The following is a 22,049-nucleotide window of genomic DNA, read 5'->3' as shown; positions in this document are numbered from 1 at the left end:
ACACATATATATCAGATTACACTATATATCTGATGACATACTTATTTATTTTTTCAGACACTTTCTGGATTCTTGTGTTTAATTGTTTTCGTATATCCAATGTATATTCAAAAAGCTCCATGTATCATACATTTGTAAATAAATGTTGAAATTGATGCAAAAAAATCTTAATAACAAAACTAATAAATTAAATAAAATAAAACTAAACTAAATAAAACTAAATATACAAGATCAATTCTAAATAATGATGAATAGAATAATAGTATACAAATATTACAAACAATTTTAATGTAACATTTAATTCACATCCTTAAAAACACAAAAGTTAATTACATAATGAAGTTTATAAAAAATTTTATTGTTGAGAAAAGGTTTCTTATTTTAAAATCCAAAATTATCTTTCAGAAGCTGACAACTGTTTTTATCTAATAATACAAAGAATTGTCTTTATTTAATGCTACTGAAAATCTATTTTTAGCACTTCAATACTCTCCAGTTGTGTTAAATCTGCAAGAAAGTAATACAGAATATTTCACAAACGTGCAATATATCACCCAGCTCTAAGACACGTGTTGACACTGATAAGCAGAGCTGGCTGTTCTGAGAGCTGTGGTATCGTGGCACACATACCTGGCTCTCTCGCTGGCGTCAGTGCGGTGCACATTACTGAGCTGCCCGAGGCAGAAGCGGTCACCTCCTGAGGGGTCCACATACCCGTCAATCGTCACCACCGGACAGCTGGACAGCACTTTAAACATCTCCCCCACCTGCACGTCCATCTCGAAATATGAGATTGAACACCAAAACTCAGGACCTGTGGACATAACGCAAATTCAACTGTCAGTCTGATAGCAGAAATGATCTTTATGTATACAACTGTTATTCAAAATTGGAATTTTAAAGATTGCTTACATTTTTTTTAAAAATTATCTTATAGTAGTACCAATATTGGGTAAAACAGGGACAAACACAACCACAAATTAATTTCATTTTTAACCAAAAGATTGGATTTTTCCATTTCCTATACAAATCTGCAATGAAACAATTCAGCATTTTTTCATTGTAGGTTGAAAGTGGAACTCCACAGGTTTTAGTCAATGTGAAATTCAAGCAAATGCATGTGCAAAGAAATGCTTTGACAAACTCTGGAATTTAAAAGTCTTCGATGCTTTATTAAATTTTTTTTTACGTTGTGGCGATGCAGTGGTGCAGTAGGTAGTGTTGTCATCTCACACCAAGAAGGTCGCTGGTTCGAGCCTCGGCTGGGTCAGTTGGCATTTCTGTGTGGAGTTTGCATGTTCGCGTGGGTTTCCTCCGGGTGCTCCGGTTTTACCCCACAGTCCAAACACATGCGGTACAGGTGAATTTGGTAGGCTAAATTGTCTGTAGTGTATGAGTGTGTATAAATGTTTCCCAGAGATGGTTTGCAGCTGGAAGGGGATCCGCTGCGTAAAACATATGCTGGATAATAGTGTAGGTCTACATACACTTGTCTATTTATAAATTTGCATTCACTACTTACTGCTTTTTTATATATTTATTACTCTTTTTTTTTTTTTTTTCTGTCTCTCTAATTCTGTTGCACTGTAGAAACTGTAGAAAACAAATTCCTCGTATGTGCGAACATACCTGGCAATAAAGCTCTTTCTGATTCTGATAAGTTGGCGGTTCAATCCGCTGGTGACCCCAGATTAATAAAGGGACTAAGCCGAAAAGAAAATGAATGAATGAATTTTTACATTGTACCTCCAATTATTAGTTTTTGTAATTAGTGTTATATTTAATTAATATTTATCTTAAATTTGTCAATTTATAAATCAAACATTAGTTCTGAATTTCTAAATTAAGTTAAAAATATGATTGCAATTACCTCCCGAGATTACCTGAACCCCTGTGAATAAAAAACCAGGACCCCCTCTTCTCTCCTCCCCACCACACCACACAACAACCACAAAACATTATGTAATTCTAAGGCCCCGTTTACACTAGTGCGTTTTAGTTTGAAAACGCTTAAGTTTTGCTACGGTTACGCCAACCGTCCACACTACTGCGGAGTTCTCGAGCGCCGAAAACGGAGCGTTTCGAAAACGCTGGAGAGGCCGTTTTCATTCTGAAACGCTGCTGCTCCGTCTCAGTGTGGATAAGCAAAAACGGAGACATCTGAAAACGCGAGGCGGGGCTGTAGACATTCGCCTCTCTAATTGAGGCTTTTCCTGAAAATTAAGTAGCCTAACACATACAGTTCAGTCCTGCATTCTCTCCTTGTAAGTTCAGACTTCGCAAGTTTGATCAAGGCTGCAGTCTCTTCTTCTCAGTTTGATATGGAAAACGGACTATACCGTGGACATGGGTAAATCTTCAAAGGGAACAGTGTACTTTATAACTTCATTCACATCACCCTGGCTACGTTGTTTCACTTTCTCAACAATAAAATGTAAACATGATTTAAGAAACTGCCTATTTACATTTTAATATTAGCAACTTAGACAGCAGAAATGTTGAGGCGTTGTGCTGCATATATGAGCGTCATCTTCACTGTGTGGATATTTATAACAAAACGGAGCCGATAACAACTGCCTCCTTTCAATTTCAGTGAAAATACGAAACACACCCTCTCTTTTGCTGAATACCAGTTTTAATAATAGATAATGGTCATTATAAAAGTATAACATACAATAAGTTTATACATTATAGGAAATAAAGGCAAGCAATCAGTCAATATACAGAATAGGCTACGTGGTTATTTTAATCATTAACTTATCTTTGCGCTTAGCCAAAACACGTTACCTGAGAAAAAGTAATAGATTCCAGTGACCAAAGTCAGGGAATATGTCGTTAGATAAAGAAAACAAGATGAATGAAATATCCCGTTTAATAAATATAGTGAGATTAGATCCAGCGTGAGATGCTTGATGAGAAGTCAGACTAGCACAGCTCTCATCTGGGTAGATGGGCTGCAGCGCTTGCCAGAGAGTGTCTGTGTGGTCATGTGATGTGCGTTTTCAGCATTTTGGTGTGGACGGAGAGCAGTTCAGAAACGCTGGGTAAAACGCGAGTGTGGACGCGGATCGTTTTCATTCTAAAACGCCGTTTTAAAACTAAAACGCACTAGTGTAAACGGGGCCTAAGTGTGCCTCACACAAGTGAGTGGGCTTGGCAAACCACCTGTAAAAAACGCTCTCTGACACCAACACATGCACCAGTTTTGTACATATACACTTTCTTCGAATCAATCCATACCTCTAAATAAAAAAATAATAATAAAATAAATTTAAATCTTTGTGCATTTATCAAGTATGCTTCACATGGGTGAGTGGGTTTATTAAATCATCTGTAAAAACACTCTTCTCTAATAAAAAAAAAAAACTCCCTCAGAGCAGTAACAGTTCCTTCTTGTTGAATCGCTGAATGCCTCCTCAATTTTAAGCCAACTTGACAAATGACTACATCAATTAAAAAAGGTCTGAGTATATGTAAAAGCAGTAATCCTTTACATATATACAGTCAGGTCGATAAATATTGGGACGTCGACACAATTTTAACATTTTTGGCTGAATGAAAGGACAAGATGTGCTTTTCTGTCGACTGTCAGCTTGCTTTAATTTGAGGGTATTTACATCCAAATAGGTGTGCCTCCCACTTGTTAAGGGACCAAATGTAACTGGACAATTGGTTTCTCAGCTGTTCCTTGGTCAGGTGTGTGTTATTCCCTCATGATTTCAATTACAATGAGCAGATAAAAGGTCCAAAGTTCATTTCAAGTGTGCATTTACAGAAATGGTGCAAAAACGTTATATATATTGCTATCAGGATATGAGATAACATTTTTGTCATGTCGCCCAGCCCTACCCCAAACTTGTAAATAGTAGTGCATGATTCATAGTAAGTGGATATTATAGTAAGTATTAACCTGGATGATTGGAGACTGGAGGGGGGAAAGATGCTGAACTGTGATGTTGAGACCCTGAGAAAGAAAGAAATAAAAACAGATTCGATCAGTTAAGTATATTCACATACATGCACATTTAAAGTGAAATGATAGGAGTAAGGTTTTTGATGAACTTACAAAAGTGCGGGTGGTGGAGAGGAGGCTGGTGGCCACGTCCATTTTGCTGGGGTCCTACAGGAGTGTAGGAGGCTGTGCTGCTGCCTGTCCAGGTTGCTGCAGTGATTTAAAGATTAGAAATATTTTGCATATAAAACAGTGAAGAGGCTTTTGCTATGAGATCATAACACCTAACAGGCGTGACACGACAAGCTTCCAGAGACAAGTATTTTATCTTTATCTACACTGACAGAGAAAATACTGTACAGCAAGCCAAATCCACAGCCAGAATACACCAATTAGATTTCAGTTAGTGGTGCCACAAAAAACATATATACAGTTAAGGTCAGAATTATTAGCCACTCTTAGAGTTTTTTTTTTCTCAGTATGTCTAATAAGGTTTTTTTTTCTTCTTTTTTGTTTTATTTTGGCTAGAATAAAAGTAGAATAATTTTTTTAAAACCATTCTAAGGACAAAATTATTAGCCCATTTAAGTTATTTATTTTTTTTGTCGATAGTCTACAGAACGAACCATCATTATACAATAACTTGCCTAATTAATTACCATAACCAGCCTAATTAACCTAATTAACCTAAGCCTTTAATTGTCACTTTAAACTGTATGGAAGTGTCTTGAAAAATAGCATGGCAAATATTATTTACTGTCATCATGATAAAGTGATAAAATAAATCAGTTAATAGAAATGAGTTATTAAAACTATTATGTTTAGAAAAGTGCTGAAAAAATCCTTTCTCTGTTAAACAGAAATTGGGGAAAAAAATAAAAAGGGGGGGTGGGGTAATAAATCAGGGGTGCTAATTATTCCGACTTCAACTGTATATATAATGCAACAATAATTCATTAAAAAAATTATTTAAAAAAACATTTAAATAAAATCTAAAAACCAAAATATAGAAATGTTAAACAAGTTAAAATAGGTTTAAAATGAAGAACTTATTTCACTTAAACTAAAGAAAATATTAAATAATTAAATTAAAGCTAAATAGAAATAATGAATAAAAGACAAAAGAACAAAATAATTTAAACAAAATTTGCATTAAATGAATTAAAATGATAAAAATTGACAAGCTAGAAAACAAAAAAGTAAATCAACTAATAAAAGCTCAAATAAATTAAGTTATAAATGTTATATAGTTGCTTTGCCAGCTTAAATGTAAATTGAAGTACTAAACTAAACTAAACTAAACTAAACTAAACTAAACACAAATAAAACAAAACTAAAAATATATTAAAGATAAATAAAAAAAACAACAAAAGCACATGGCAAAGCTACAAAACAACTAAACTTAATAAAAATATTCTATTGAGATTTAGGGGGAAAACATAAAAGCTACATTCAAAAAACACATAAACTGAAATAAGCATAAGATGAAGTACAAAGCTTAATAAAATAAACTTATACATTTATACTTATTATAAAAAAATAACAAAGTCAATAACAAGCATGTAACAAAACCACCAAAAACTTTTCCAAACATAAAAAAATAATGACAGCCTAAAAATAATTAGAACAACACTGGGTATCAGTTAATTAGGGTGGGTGCTTTATTCTATGCGTAATACTGACTGTGAAAGGAGCCTTGCGTCTGGGAGTGTTTGGAGCTATTGTAGCCATTCTGGTTGGGTGGAGGCTGTGGTGGGACGGGGGTCTGTGGGGGTCCATGTGTAGGGGTGGAGGGGGGAGGGGTAGGGGTCATGACTTGACCCTGAGGAGACGCTATCTGTAGTAAGCCTTCACCATGACCTCCCTGCATCGGCATCATAGAGCCTGAAGCTGAAAGATAAGAGGGTTAATGAGACACTGTTGCGGTCTTCAAAACAGTCACTTACTATACACTTTATAGTGCACTTAAAAACATTTTAGAGAGCCGAGTGAACTACTATATGCCCTACAGTCGTTCACTACACTAAAACATGACCATTATTTACTGATCAGTATCAAGCAGTACATTTTTACAGAGTAAAAAAAACTGTTTTTACCTGGTTAACTGTAAGTTACCATACAATATATGGTGAATAACTGTAAATTGAGTTTCCCAGAATTCCCTGTATGACACTTATATTTTTATGTTTTGTTGACATTACTGTGTTTATTGACCAGTTAATTTGCTGATCATGTGACGATCATATTAACACCTGCTTCTGGTGACATTTTGTGTGTATTACAAAGGTACGAAGTAGATATTAATACTTCAAAACATTAAAGTACTAACATGGTTTAAATTAAAGAAATACAGTATTTTACTGTAAATTTAGAAATGTCTCTACCATATTTTTAAATAGTATACAGTGTATACTAACAGTATGTTTTTTTTACTGTAAATAAAATGTTATAGTAAAATTAGGGATGTTCTTTCCTATTAATGTTTTTCTGAAAGACTAGTGGCGCTTGTTAACTGTTCATGAACTATTAAATCGACAAAACTACTTTAAATTGAAATGATTTCATAGAGTTTAGTAGGTTTTGTATACAAATGCAAACAAATCATTTACAAGTTCTGAATGAAGTCTTACTCTTATGTGTATGTATGACCAAAATTAACGAATACTTCATTTAATTTAATACGTGTTAAGGATTTATAAAAGAAAAATAGTGATCACTCAATTAATATTGCTAAATTCCTTGTTGGTAGATAATTCTTATATTATTTTGACTAATTAATATTCCATATTACACTCATATACTATGTTCAATTTACATATTTTATGACCAAAAATATATTATGTGTTTTTATCTTCAAATGTAATTAATACTTAAACAACAAAGACTACAATAAATAAGACAACTGAACACTGATGTTCAATTTATAACAATTATATTTTGCAGTCATAGGTAGGTGTTCATGATGAGACTGTTCACAAGAAACACTCTCTGGCTTACACTATTTACATCACTGATTTGCTCATGTCATTTCCGTTTGTTCTAATATAGTTCGCTCAACAGATTTGCACTATTTACAGGATTCTCACACCTTTTCCAACTTCAAATTCCAGCATTTTTCAAGCACTTTCAAGGTGCATTTTTATGCTTTTCCAGTACCTAACAACCGCAGTAAATTACGTTTATATATATATGCTGTATGTACTTTTCCACATTTAAATCCATAATTTGTGCTATTTTACAAAACACAATATAATATTTCAAATTAAATTGTTGAATATTTGAGCATAGATTTATTGGGACAGTTCACCCAAAAATGGTAAAAAAATAATAATAATTCAGTTATTGGATGAAGTATCTCTTTAAGTTTGGTCTTTTTCTACCTAAAGTTGATTTCTCAAAAATGAGCTTACAGTCAGATTTTGTTTAAGTGTAGTACCAAACTTTCAAGACCAGACGTTCATGATATTTCATGAGCATTGCTATTTAAAATTCATGTAACAAATTGAATCCTTATGGGTCTGAGAATATCCTTGCTGCAAATTAATGAACTCTTCCTATGTCAACTGTTTTGAAAATCAGTATGGTAACCCTTGTTTGTAAGCTTTCATCAATTCATTTTCTTTTCAGCTTATTCCCGTTGTTAATTAGGTGTCACTACAGCAGAATGAACCGCCAACTTATCCAGCATATGTTTTACACAGCGGATGCCCTTTCAGCCGCAACCCAACACTGGGAAACACCCATACACTCTTGCATTCACACAGATACACTACATCCAATTTAGCCTATTCAATTCACCTATAGCGCAAGTGCTTGGACTGTGAGGGGAAACCAGAGCACCCAGAGGAAACCCATGCGAACACAGGGAGAAACTTTACACAGAAACACCAACTGACCCAGCTGGGACTCAAACCAGCAACCTTCTTGCTGTGAGGCGAACATGCTACCCACTGCGCCACCATGACGCCTAGCTTTCATCAATATTTCTTTTTATTATTGTCCATATTACTTTAGGTTAGGACTAAGGTACTGTTGTAACTGTATGCAAATGTCCCACCTGTCAAATTGTGACAGTTAAGGGGTTAAAGGAAAACATGTTTAATGGTTCAAAACCTCTGTATAAGTCTTGGCATTTTTATATAACCTACATATAGAATGACAAATAATCACCAGACTAGTGATGTGCACAATTATTCGATTAATCGAACTCATCAGCGACAATCGAGCATGAAAACAATGATTGATTGGCTTTAAAATTAAATTACTTTCATTCTTTCTGATTGGTTATGCTGGTATTTGGGCGGTAGTTTGATATTTGATTGGTTATGGCTGCAGGGAGTTGCGGGCGAGACTTGAGCGCAGACCAACATAGGAGGGTCACACACCAGCTTTATTTTATTTACCTCCACCAACTGATCATTTTGAAAGAAACGTTATTTTAATCTTTAAGTTTTACAAATAGCTGTGGTAAAAAATATTCAGGCTATTTTTATTTTAAGTTTACGCAGCCAAATTATGCTAGCTCAGTCGTTTGGTTACGTTTTAGTGAAACTTTATTTTTGCGAACCTTTTACAAAAAAAAATACAACCTTTTTTGATCCACATCTGTTGTGATGCTGCTGAAGTAAAATAAATATTTTGAATAAAATTACTGAAATGCAGAGTATCATGCATGTTTTTATTGCTGTTGTCTACAATATAGAGAAAGGTAGGCTATAGTTTTAAAAACAGATCAAAAATATTTACAGAAATAATAAGACACATATTGAAGGGGATAATACTGTAAAATAACTGTTTTCTTTTTTCTGCGGGGTTTCAGTTGCCGTTGTTTTAAAGCGACCTGTAACTTGAGAACCGCATCCACCACTTTCTGGTTGGCCTGTAGTTCAAGCTCAAATGCATTTTGTGTAGATAAACACAATTTGTATTATAACATTTTCATATTGTGTCTCTAAGCTTTATGATTAATTTTATTTACAATGCGTCATATAGAAAACCTACATGCCTCAAGTCAGTGGCGGTTCAAGTTTAAAATGGCACCCTGGGCGAACCACCTGCTTTTAGAAATGTACTTAGAAATAAATAATAATAATAATAATTATTATTATTAATATTATACAATTATTATTCTAAATATATAATAACAGAAATCAATCCTACATGTAGCCTAAATGGAAGAAATGTAAAGACACAACTGAAGTGATATGCTAAGATCTCTTAAGAAATCGTTTGCTTGAATATTAAAGACAATTCTATAGAATACAAAAAAAAAAAGAAATTTTATGTAATTATCTGTTGTATAATGGTTTTTCTAAATGTAATGATAACTGTTACAAGATGGGATTTTTTTTACAATGTAAACCAAATCAACCGTAACCACAGAACTAAGATAAAACAGAACCAACAATTTTGTGAATCGTTCCAACCCTCATATATAGTGATTAGTGAATGAGTGAACAGGGGATGCAGCGTATGATCGCAAGCACACATCAAAGTGTCTTTTCTCCTACCGGTGGGTGAGAGGGGCATGTTGGAGTAGAGGGTGACCGGCGGGGGTGCGCGGGGGCCTTCTGAAGGCAGCTGTAGGGGAGGCAGTGGCTGGCCATAGTGGTCTGGAGGGGGGAGCTTCATCGCCCCCTGGTGGTCCTGCTGAGGAGGCAGGCCTGGGGGAACGTCCATCTGAATGCAGTCGTGGCTGTACTCTTCCTTTATCAGTCTCCCTGTGGGACCTAGACACCGACCAGAGGACAAATGTGTTTCTGAAACATATAAATTGTATATATGATATTTACCTATAATTATTACATTTACAAAATGTTTGATGAAAAGTGTTCTCAAAAAAAAATAAAAAAATAAAAAATAAATATATATATATATATATATATATGTATATATATATATATATATATATATATATATATATATATATATATATATATATATATATATATATATATATATATATAATGTTGCCTTAGCTATTTTAAAAACAGAGATTTAAGCTAATGTACAAACATTGATGTACAGAAAAAATACAGCTGATTAATAACAATGAAATAAATGAAAAACATTACCAATAACCAAAACACAAAAAAAAACAACTAACACTAAAAATCTAATTAAACATGACAAAAGCACAAAATAAAACAAACCTCTATGACTACATTTGAAGTGAAATATTAAAATTTTCAACAATTGAAATTAAGCTGAAATAAAATAGATAAATATTTTAAAACAAATATCAAAATATAGAACAAAATAAAATACGGAAATGTTTCCTTGGCAACCAACTTAAGCAAGCTATGCTAAAAAAAAAGATGAATATTGCTCTCAAATAAAAAAATATTCATAAGGTTGCTCGATTATGGGAAAAATCATAATCATGATTATTTTGGTCATAATTGTAATCACGATTATTCAAAATGATTATCATTTGAAGTCCAAATTATTCACCCTTCTGTGAATTTTTTTTTTTGATATATATAAATATTTCCCAAATGATGCTTAACAGAGAATTTTATAAAAAGTATTTCCTATAATATTTTTTCTTCTGGAAATGCTTATTTGTTTTATTTTGGCCAGAATAAAAGCAGGATTTAATATTTTGAAACCTATTTTAATAGCTCAATATCATTAGCCCCTTTAAGCAATATATATTTTTGAATGTCTGGAGATTAAACTACTATTATACAATGACTTGCCTAATTACACCAATTAAGCCTTTGGATGTCACTTTAAGCTGAATACCAGTATCTTTAAAAATATCTAGTAAAAAATTATGTGCTGTCATCATAGCAAAGATAAAATAAATCAGTTTTTAGAAATGAGTTTTTAAATCTGTCATGTTTAAACTGTGCTTTAAGCATCTTTACTGTAAGAAAAAAAAAACTTTAGCCACAAAAGTCCTTCAGTCAAGAGCAGTGAGGGATTTTCTCCTTTTGTTGTTTGATTAATAGTACAAACAGGCAGCAGCAGGGATATTGCGCGCTGTCACTTTAAGAATAGTGCGGCTCTGATATGGTGTCTCTCTATCATATGTCTTTTGATTCACAACTTGTTTGTTTATTATACAAATGAGGGCTAATATAAATAATCACTAAACACCGCACTCTGACACAAATGAGCATGTATTTGACCGTTAAAGCGGTCACATTACGATGGCGTTAGATGTGTGTGCTCTGCTCGTCTCTGAGCCTGTCCGAGGCTAAGTGCGGCACGCACACACACATGCCATGTGCTCTTTCGCGCTTTTAAAAATATTATTGATGCGCATCCCGTGCTGCAAAAGTTACAGTACAGCACATGCTTTTAATCATTTTCACGTGGAGCTGAGCTTTGCAGAGCAACAAATGTGTACAACTTAAAAGGGGGCGGTATATGCAGTAATAATCATTTATCTTGATTAATGTTTGTCATAATCGTTAGAAGCCGAAATCGAAATCGAAACCGGATTTTCGATTAATTGCACAGCCCCATATATTTATACAACAGTACTTTCTAGTTCTCGAATATGATTGCAGTGTTAGTCATACGATATTCAACAAATAACAGCACTCGTCCAGCCTCTTCATCCTTCACTCTTATGTATTACTCCACCCACATACAGCGACAAGCAGAGGACACTACAGTTTGACAAATATTGCTGCTGTTGGAAAACAAGAGGCTTTTTAGTCGAGAATGTAGTTGTTTAGATTGCAACTATGCAGTTTATTTATGAAAATAGTGCCTCTAATGGATATTTCTAATTTCAGAACATCAAATTTAGTGCATTGGCTGCCACCAGCCTGTTTGAGCAGACCAAAGAAAGTGATGTTTGACGTTCCGCCACAAGATGGTGACAGAGACTGCATAATAAGCCCTTAAGTACAAAAACAGCAACAACAGTTTTCAATTTGTATTTTGTATTGCTGTATTTATACCTCAGAAACTGGTAGTGTTTGCCTGGCTCTTTCAGGGTTAATTATAATTAAATACTATATACTATTTTCTTGATCATGATTCAAAAAAAAAAAAAAAATATATATATATATATATATATATATATATATATATATATATATATATATATATATATATATATATATATATATATATATATATATATTTTTAAAAAAAAAATATATATATATATATATATTTTTTTTTTTTTTTTTTTTTGAATCATGATCAAGAAAATATATATAAACAGTTGAAGTCAGAATTATTAGCCCCCTTCGAATTTTTTTCTTCTTTTTTAAATATTTTCCAAATGATGATTAACAGAGCAAGGACATTTTCACAGTATGTCTGATAATATTTTTTTTCTCTGGAGAAAGTCTTATTTGTTTTATTTGGGCTAGAATAAAAGCAGTTTTTAATTTTTAAACACCATTTTAGGGACAATATTATTATCCCCTTTGAGCTACTTTTTTTCTCGATAATCTACAGAACAAACCATTGTTATATAATCACTTGCCTAATTACCCTAACCTGCCTAGTTAACCTAATTAACCTAGTTAAGCCTTTAAATGTCACTTTAAACTTTATAGAACTGTCTTGAATAATATCTAGTCAAATAGTATTTACTGTCATCATGGCAAAGATAAAATAAAACCGTTATTAGAGATGAGTTCTTAAAACTATTATGTTTAGAAATGTGTTGAAAAAAATCTGCTCTCCGTTAAACAAAAATTGGGGAAAAAATAAACACGTGATCTGATAATTCAGGGGTGCTAATAATTCTGACTTCAACTATATATATATATATATATATATATATATATATATATATATATATATATAGTATTTAATTAATATATATTGGTATGTAAAATGGATAAGTATGTAATAAAAACTTACCCGTGTTTTGAAGACTGAGACCAACTTTAGTTGAGGGGAAAAAAACAAAAAAGCAAAACTTAATCAACTGCACAAGTAAGTTTTCCATGCACTGTTTTTTGAAATTGTGAGACACTGTAAGACACTGTAAGAGACTGTAAGAGGCGTGTTGCAGAGCTCAGTAAAGTCTTCATGGTGATGAATAAAGCAGACTCACCGATGCCTGGTGACACCACTCTCTCATAATGGTAAGGGTTGACACAGACATTGTCGTATTTGAGGTCAAATGCATACTGGCAGAATTTCACATGCTTCAGCTCATTCTTGTGAAGGTCAGGCCAGCGCCACAAACGTGCGTAGATTACATGAGGAAAACCTTTACGACCCGCAACCTACAGAAAGAAAAAACGACATGAAAAAATAAGTTAGCCAGGAGTACAATATAATGTAATATGATAAATAATATCTGTCAATCCATCATAAGACCAATTAAAAAATATCAAAAATTAAATTAAATGACAACTCAATTTCTAAAAAATACCATAAGGTATGCCTGACAAAGGTCTCATAACTAAAATTTTGTATTAAAACAAGTCTTCGATTATGTTAAATAAATAAATACAAAGCCATTATTAATAATTTATTGATGAATAAAGCATTTAGCGCATCGATGAATTGCTTTTCAGTGTTTGTACTTTAAGCAGTGAATTTAAACCACATTGAACTGAACTAAACTCCAACTCTTAAAATCTGGACTGACACAGTTTCAATTTACTAACTTCTATTTTAAGCTGCTTCGACACAGACATCATAAAAGCGCTATAGAAATAAACATGAATTGAATTATTTTCTGAACAAACAATTAAATTTTGTAATTTTGTAAATGGAAATGAATTTAAATTCAAATTATTGATTAAAATTTGGCTTGGTTTAAATGGAATTGTTTTTGTATCCCACAATTACTGAAACAAATGCCCTAAAAACTAGTTTACATTATTATCTATGACTGAATTCCACAATTGGAGCAGTGTTTAAGCATTATTTATATACTAATCCAATATATACTTTATTTTCATGTGTTCTGTTGTCATATTCAATTTCAGTACAGTTTTTAGTAACTTTCTATGCTTTTGTTGTTAAATTAAGTTCTTGCTTTTTAAGCATTTCAATTTAGTTTTACTTTTTTATATTTAAGCTCAAAATACCCATCAGGTTACTTATTATAACCTCCAGAGTCTGCCCCATTTTTGTGTCTGAATACATTTTAGCTGTTTTTGTAGCCTGTGGCTTTAAATGAAAATGAGCTGCTTCTCCCCGCCAATTATTCCCAAATGTGTGTATGTTACTGATCATGCGTTGCATCAAATAAACATCAGTGATAGAGACAGACTTGGGTGAAGCTGAAATACAGCGCATTGGTCAGAAATTCCAAGTAAGTTTATTTGATATATGTGGTGGGGTTTATTCAAGCCTTCCTGAAATGATGAGTCTTACACAAATGCCGTTTGCAGTACACACACACACACAAGAGCTGCACAATTAGTCGAAAAAAGATTGCAATCACGATTTGACCCTACACGCGATCTTAATTTAGTTTTTAGTTTGTTGCAAAGAGCGATTGTTTGGGTGTGGTGTGGGAAGTATGATTTGCATTTTTTTTTCTCAAAGTGACGGCAACCATGAGCCGCACGTGGCATCTAAAACAGTGCGCAAATTATTTAAATAATCATATCGCATTTTAAAGTTATGACTATGACAAGCATTTGATGTGTTTTTTTCTTTCAAACTGAACATGAAGTGTTGTGCACAAAAGTAAAAGTTTAACAGTGTCAGTATACCTTACCTACTCTAGCCTAAATTATGCGGAACATAATGCAAGAGGGAATCTGATAATGATAAAAGTTTAATTTTACCACTGAAAAAATGTTTTTAATGACAAATGATAAGCATATGTCTAAACATACTAATTCAAAATTAGAATTATGAATAGTCGTATTCTGAAGGAATCCCTTTACTGTGTATTAATGACCAGGACATATTTAAAGTCTGTTCAAGTCCACCATTCAAAGTCTATACAAACTTTAGCATTTTAACCAACGGTAGACCAGTACACACAAGCCTAAAAGTATTATTGTTATTTTACCATATGTTTAAGAAAAAACAACAATAACAGCCTTTTCATATTACCCTTTATTTTACATCTACAGAATCGTGAGAAAATCTTGATCTTGATTTTAAGCAAAAAAAAAAATCGTAATTCTCATTTTAACCAGAATCGTGCAGTTCTAACACACACACACACACACACACACACACACACACACACACACACACACACACACACACACACACATATATTAGTGCTTACTGAAACCATGCGGCCATGGTGATTACAGCGGTTAAGAATTACATAGTGATTTTACTATCCTTATTAGAAACATGCTTTGTTTTAAAAACATTTTCAACTTGTATAACAAATATTATAATCCCAATTTATTTGCAAAACAAATGTACTGTGGACATGTGTGCACATGTTATTAGAAAACATGAAACATTAGAAACATGTTGCCTCTCAATCTCAAACCGCACTCCTACATCACATTGGGGTGGGCTTCAAAATCACTGGGATGTGGATGCTATTTCAACGTCAGTCAATTTTAAAAAGACACTTGTTGGGTTTATATCACTCCAATATGACAGTGGACTCACTATACCTACACACAGTTCTGTCCAAACAGCTTACAAAAGTTTTTATCATAGGTGCCCTTTAAAGTAGTTTAAATTAAATTAATTCATAAATCATTAATTCTTTTTATTACTTTACTTAATCTTAACTTATATTACAAAAAAAATCTATGTACTTTCAGTAACTTTAATTTTAAAACTTGATCAGTGCATTTCATTTGATTTGCAGATGTATTTTTACACGCCAATACTGAATTTTGGAATTTCAGCATTGATCTCCACAACACATTACAAATACGCACTGCACTGCATGCTGTATACTAGTGTCAAATATGAATTATTTAGCAGCTCTGTGCTGACAAAGTTATTTAAAAAAAAAAAGATTTTCTAAAAATATTTTAATATATTTTAAAATGTTATTTTTAAAAAGTGAAATTTTGACATGTTTATTTCAATATTATTTTAGGCTACTCTAACTCATGTTTGTTTACCTATCGATTCCTCACGCAAGTCAGAATAAGCATTGTTTTAGATTTTATTTTTGGCCTGTACGTGTTTTGCAAGATAGGAACAGAGATCAGGAACTGAATAGCATTGGATCACATGCCCCATTTGTTTTACAACTGCTCTGACAAACACAAGACAAACTCCTGCTAAAGCAACATCAACATGAGCAAAACATCTGATCGCAGCGGCATTGTGACAGAACTGCAGCAGCACAACAAAAGAGCATCACAATATTCCGCAAACACACTGAGCGAAGGTCACGCGTTGAGTTTTGAGTGTGTTTCACAGCTGCCAGAGTGTGTTTAGTGGAGTAGGACAGCAGGGAGGACGTGTGTGTGATATGATAATCCTTTGTAGATTAACACTAGAAGCATGACGCGACGCTTGTGCTCTCGCAGCGTGACACTAGAGCAGAGCGGAGGGATAAATCCAGCTGTCAGTGCCATTTAAGACGGATACACTGAAACAACGGCTCAAATGTGATTGGGCAGCTGAGCAAAAATGACCAAACTGATGACCAAATACTACTGATGACCCACTGAGTAGAACAGTAGAGTTACACTAGATGGATATTCTATTTCAAAGTATAGAAAAACAATGAAATCTGCATGATATTGGAAAAATTTTACATTGTGATATTTTTGTTGCTGTGCGATATATATTGCAATATAATTTCACCAGGTGACTTAAATAGCTCTTTTTGCAAAGTCATTACTTAGGCTGATTGTGTAGGGGAGTGAATTAAATAAATAAATAAATAAATAAATAAATAAATAAATAAATAAATAAATGAATAAATACATTTTAGGTAATTTATTATATACATAAACTACAATCATAAATAAACACAATTGAGCAAATATTAAAGTCAAATATACCGTGCTTTATTGTTTTCAGGTGAAAACAACCATACTCAGGTACAGAAATGAAATAATCCATTGTAAAATAGCCGTGTATAGTATTCACCATATAAATAATTTAATAAAATTAATCTTTATGAAACTTCTTAATGCACTACTACAATGCTTTAAAGGGGTGGTCCACTATGATTTCAAAGGACAAGACACAAAGAGAGAAGTGCTTAGAGTTTAATTTTTATTCTGTTCCAGAGAATCATAAAATATATATAGCATATATAGCTAACATTTGACAAAAGACAGCTTCCAGAATCTCTCCCAGTTCAGTGCTGGATTCGGCTAAAATCTCCTCAAAGAAGGAGCAGCTCCAACCATAATAGAACTGAGCCACAGCCTGTAAGTAATTTTGTTAAAATTGATCTATTACACGTACAGTTTTTAGCGTTAACGGTATGTTGTACCAAGGACGTAAACAGGGATGTAAACAATGAGAAATGCTGTTTGGCACCGTTAACATTTTTGCTACAAACTCATATGTATCCGTCAAATCGATGTACACAGCCACAATCTATAGCGATGCTGCAGTGTCTCTCTATGTTGCCGCTTTCCCTGCCTTCTATATCTCAAATAACATACTCACAAAAGATATGTGAAACCTGGTTTAATTTACTTTTATGGAAATAATATTCCTTTTTCTTACTGTTATGTAGTAATTTTTTTATCATTCATTTTCCGTCGGCTTTGTCTCTTTATTAATCTGGGGTTGCAACAGCAGAATGAATCACCAACTTATCCAGCATATGTTTTACACAGCAGATGCCCTTCTAGCTGTAACCCATCAGTGGGAAACATCCATACACTCTCATTTAAAAATACACTATGGCCAATTTTAGCTTATTGGACTACTGGACTACTGTAATGCACTGTTGCTGGCTGCCCAGCATCCTCTATTAACAAACTTCAATTAGTACGAAACACAGCTGCCTGAGTTCCAAGTACCAGGTCTAGAAAATATGATCATATCACCCCAATTTTATCCTCCTTACACTGACTGCCTGTTAAGTTTCGTATTGAATTTAAAATATTGCTTCTTACCTATAAAGCTTTAAATAATCTAGCTCCTGTTTATCTAACCAACCTTCTGTCTCGCTATAATCCAACTCGCTCTTTAAGATCTCATAACTCAGGGCTTCTGGTAGTACCTAGATTAGCAAAGTCGAGTAAAGGAGGTCGAGCCTTCTCCTTTATGGCTCCTAAACTCTGAAATAGCCTTCCTGATAATGTCCGAGGCTCAGACACACTCTCCCAGTTCAAAACTAGATTAAAGACCTTTCTGTTTAGTAAAGCATACACTCAGTGCATCACTTAGCGGGTTTCCACACAGGTTTCTGCATCCTGTTTATATACACTATGAACAGCAGCTAAGCTAATTCTCTTTATTCTCTAATTTTCACCTGGGGATACTCCACCCGAAGCCCTCAGACTATGCAGGGTCACTGATTTATCCAAGACCAGTGACGATATGATCCCAAGGTGTCCATATCCTGGACCAGGCCATATTCTAAGCAGCTGCTGTGGTGGTCATGGAGGAGTGGAGAGCATGAAACTGATTCCTGTGACGCTCCAGGGACAGTCGAGTCTTCGCTGAGGCCCGCGCTGAGACTGCAGCTCTGCACAAGACTATTGGCCAGCGGAGATATTTGTTTCTCTCAAGGTTTTTTTTCTTCACTCTCGCCAATTGGTGAAGTTTTTTTCCCTCTCTGCTGTTGCCACTAGCTTGCATGGTTGGGGATCGGTAGAATTACGCATTGATGGATTTGCTCTTCAGTGTTTAGGCCCTCAGTAGTGATTATTAAACCACACTGAACTGAACTGAACTTAAACACTAAATACTGAACTACACTGTTTCAATTTACTATGACCTTACAGTATGTGAAGCTGCTTTGACACAACCTACATTGTAAAAGCGCTATACAAATAAAGGTGAATTAAATTGAATTAAATTATTCAATTTACCTGTGCTGCATGTCTTTGGACTCTGGGGGAAACCGGAGGACCCGGAGGAAACCCACACGAACACCGGGATTCACACAGAAATGCCAACTGACCCTGCCGGGACTCGAACCAGCAGCCTTCTTGCTGTGAGGCAACAGTGATAACCACTGAGCCACTGTGCCACCGACAGTATTTTTTTATTAAAGTAAATGTATTTAAAGCAAGAGGATTATTCAAATAGTTAAATAATAGGAAATATAAAATATAACTTCTAATTAAGTTGTTTAAAAGCAGTCATAAACAGGAACTGTCTTTATGAATAATTAAGAAGCCTTTTATCAACACAAACACAATTTTAAACAAAATGTATACTTTTGTGATTTAAATTACACTACAAATGCATATTAAACACAATTAAAGGGATAGCTCACCCCAAAGGTTTTATTTACTTACTGGTTGCTCACCCTTAAAGGTGCAGTAGGTGATTGTCTTTAGGAACCTTTTTTATTGTGCTGATTTAAAGTCTCTTCACATTCCAATAGTAATGATCTAAGTGTTTTTATATGCATTTTTATATTCTGACAATTAAAAATTGTCGGACCAACAAATAACTCAATTACGACAACTAACTCAAACTGTCTGTTACACAGCAGATAGGTCATTTGCTCATACACGTGAAGCACGGAACTACAGCTGACAGCTGAGTGACATCAGGCAAACTCTGCATCAACCTGAAAGACTTCTTTCTGAAAGACCAACGTGGCCTTGTATCCATGAAAAGAAAGACTGTTTTTGAAAAATGCTAAATCTCAACTTTTCAAAACTCTGAATCAATATCGAAATTACTTTTGTACGCTGGAGAAAAATGACGATATGCAGTTTAAAACAATGATCTGATCTGAAGGTATTTTAGTCATGCAAAGCTTATGTAGATTGTGTTCTTGTTTATGATTGGGTTTATATGCACAGAAGTGCTGTTCAGCCATCGAAAAAGTCTGACGAAAAATTTACTATTTTCAATTTTATGGAATACCTTTACCTAAGCATAACAAGCAATGTATGAGGATCAGCGAGCACAATGGAAAATGTAAAGTCACACGTTGTCTTGGTAACGTAAGTGTAATTTAAAAAAAGTTTTTAGCACTCCTTTTTTCTGATCTGAATTTTATTTAGTTGAATAGCAAAACATAAGTAAATGTGCTCTTCCGTCTAATCAGCTTAACTGAGTTAAAGTTTGATTTATATCCGCACATTTGTTCATTTTTGAACAGTGACCATCTGTCACACGCGCTCACTCTAATGTTACTTTGAATATTGGGTCTGAAATAGCATTAAGGAATGACTTCAAGACAACATTAGCACGATTTCATTGACTGTGAATGATGTTGTATTTTATAGTCATTGGCTGATTATATGATTTTACTATTTAGAATTTGCAAACAATACTTTTCTTAAATTATATTTGGGGAAATATCATTTCTTCTTTTGTGTTCAACAGAAGAAAGAAACTCAATATTTGGAAACAAGTAAAGGAAGTAAATTGTGAACATTTTCAATTTTGGGTGAACTGTCCCTTTCATTTTCTTTTCACAAGGGGCAACACACAGTAACAACAATTAATCAACCAATCAATCAATTAATCCATCAATCAAATGTATTAATTACAATTACTAATCGAATACTTTGTGTAAAATTGCTCATAATAAGACTATCAGGGACCAACACTAGAATTTCCATGCCGTCAGATGTGAGCAGATATAATACACCTATTGTACAGTGGTAAATTATTGTCTCTCCTTCACATGCTCCCACAATTTTTAATAAGGTCAATAAAGATGCCCCAATTTGTCTTCAGTTGTTATTTCAGCTTTACTGCCAAGTCTTGGTTACCACACATACAGTTTTTTTCCACTTGTGTTGCCTGGATAACATCACATCTAGTGTGTAAAAAGAATAGAGTGTACCATCAAACCAAAGCCCTTCTTCACTGAGGAAAAAATAGACGGCCTTAAGTTAACCCAACCCCTTTCCTGTGTTTTAGACAAAACAACCTTCACAACCTCTTTTCCACCCCTCCCTCCAAATTCTGCCCATACACAAGGCAGAAAATCTGTGCAGACGCCGTCCTCCTCCATAGAAACCGCCGCTTTTACTTTGAGGTGGCTGAGGTTTACAGGCAAAAGCCTTGTGATGAGTGTCTTTCTTTGTAGCCACCGTCAATCATGATGGACACTGATGCTACAGGCAGGAAGTTATTAGCACTGGCCGAAGCTATGACTGCATCAGTCTTCAGTATGAAAGCCGTATGTTTTTTTTTTTCTGATGTGGGTGGATGTGATTAGCGCCGGGCCCTGAAGCAACACCCAATCACTACGTTTATTCACTAGACAATGCCTTGATTATTTACATTGTCTCGCTTTATTTATCGCAGGATTCACAAATAGATTAGGGGGAAACACAATTGTGTGAACAATGAAGGAAAACCCAATTTGCAAAGTCTTTCTAGACAGGGGGAAAGGAATTTATATAGTGGTTGAGGAGTGGTTGGGTTTTAAATAGTGAAGGAAAAAAGTTATAGAGAAAGCAGGATGAATCTCAAATAGAATCTAAAGTTTCTTGCACTTTCTGTGATTTTTTATTTTGTAGGGTGTGGATTTGAAGGTTGTTAAAATATATGCTATATTTGCTATAATTGGTACACTTATATTGATCAGAATTCATTTTAGCTATCAATTAAAGTTCTGTCTGTGCTTCTGTGTAGTTCTGGGTGCAGCTGAGTATCAATGTAATATCAATAAACAGATTAGCCTATTAACATTATCAGCCATATCACCCTGCAGCCCAAGACCGGTTACTCACTAAAGCTAAGCAGGGCTGAGCCTGGTTAGTACCTGGATGGGAGACCACTAGGGAACACTAGGTTGCTGTTGGAAGTGGTGTTAGTGAGGCCAGCAGGGGGCGCTCAACCTGAGGTCTAAGTGAGTCCTAATGCCCCAGTAAAAGTGAAGGGGACACTACACTGTCAGTGGGCGCCGTCTTTCGGATGAGACGTTAAACCGAGGTCCTGACTCTCTGTGGTCATTAAAAATCCCATGGCACTTCTCGTGAAAGAGTAGGGGTGTAACCCCGGTGTCCTGGCCAAAGTCCCTCTATCGGCCCATATGATCATGGCCTCCCAATCATCCCCGTCCACTGAATTGGCTCTATCACTGTCTCTCCACTCCACCAATAGCTGG

The 22,049-nt window shown here is 34.3% G+C and overlaps 1 protein-coding gene across 5 annotated transcripts in view; it reads right to left on the bottom strand.

The window, feature by feature from the left end:
* The window catches only part of smad10a (SMAD family member 10a), a 46,793-nt gene that overhangs the window by 9,080 nt on the left and 15,664 nt on the right, over nucleotides 1-22,049 (bottom strand). For 2 of the 5 annotated variants that reach the window (NM_001365639.1, XM_087294609.1), the window contains exons 3-9: nucleotides 12,987-13,161; nucleotides 12,791-12,814; nucleotides 9,463-9,711; nucleotides 5,636-5,842; nucleotides 4,067-4,162; nucleotides 3,911-3,964; nucleotides 631-814 (exon numbers count right to left, since the gene is read on the bottom strand). In NM_001365639.1, the coding sequence (NP_001352568.1) occupies nucleotides 631-814; nucleotides 3,911-3,964; nucleotides 4,067-4,162; nucleotides 5,636-5,842; nucleotides 9,463-9,711; nucleotides 12,791-12,814; nucleotides 12,987-13,161 (989 nt within the window). Of the gene's footprint in view, nucleotides 1-630; nucleotides 815-1,564; nucleotides 1,986-3,139; nucleotides 3,965-4,066; nucleotides 4,163-5,635; nucleotides 5,843-9,462; nucleotides 9,712-12,790; nucleotides 12,815-12,986; nucleotides 13,162-22,049 lie in introns of those variants that run through there. The other 3 variants (NM_001044923.3, XM_087294610.1, XR_015516006.1) reach the window with 2 other exon arrangements.

Source organism: Danio rerio, chromosome 19 (assembly GCF_052040795.2).
Source record: "Danio rerio strain M-AB ecotype USA chromosome 19, GRCz13ab, whole genome shotgun sequence".
Classification (NCBI taxonomy): Eukaryota; Metazoa; Chordata; class Actinopteri; order Cypriniformes; family Danionidae; genus Danio; species Danio rerio.
The sequence above is the reverse complement of the archived record's forward strand: the minus strand, read 5'-3'. Positions and strand labels throughout refer to the sequence as shown.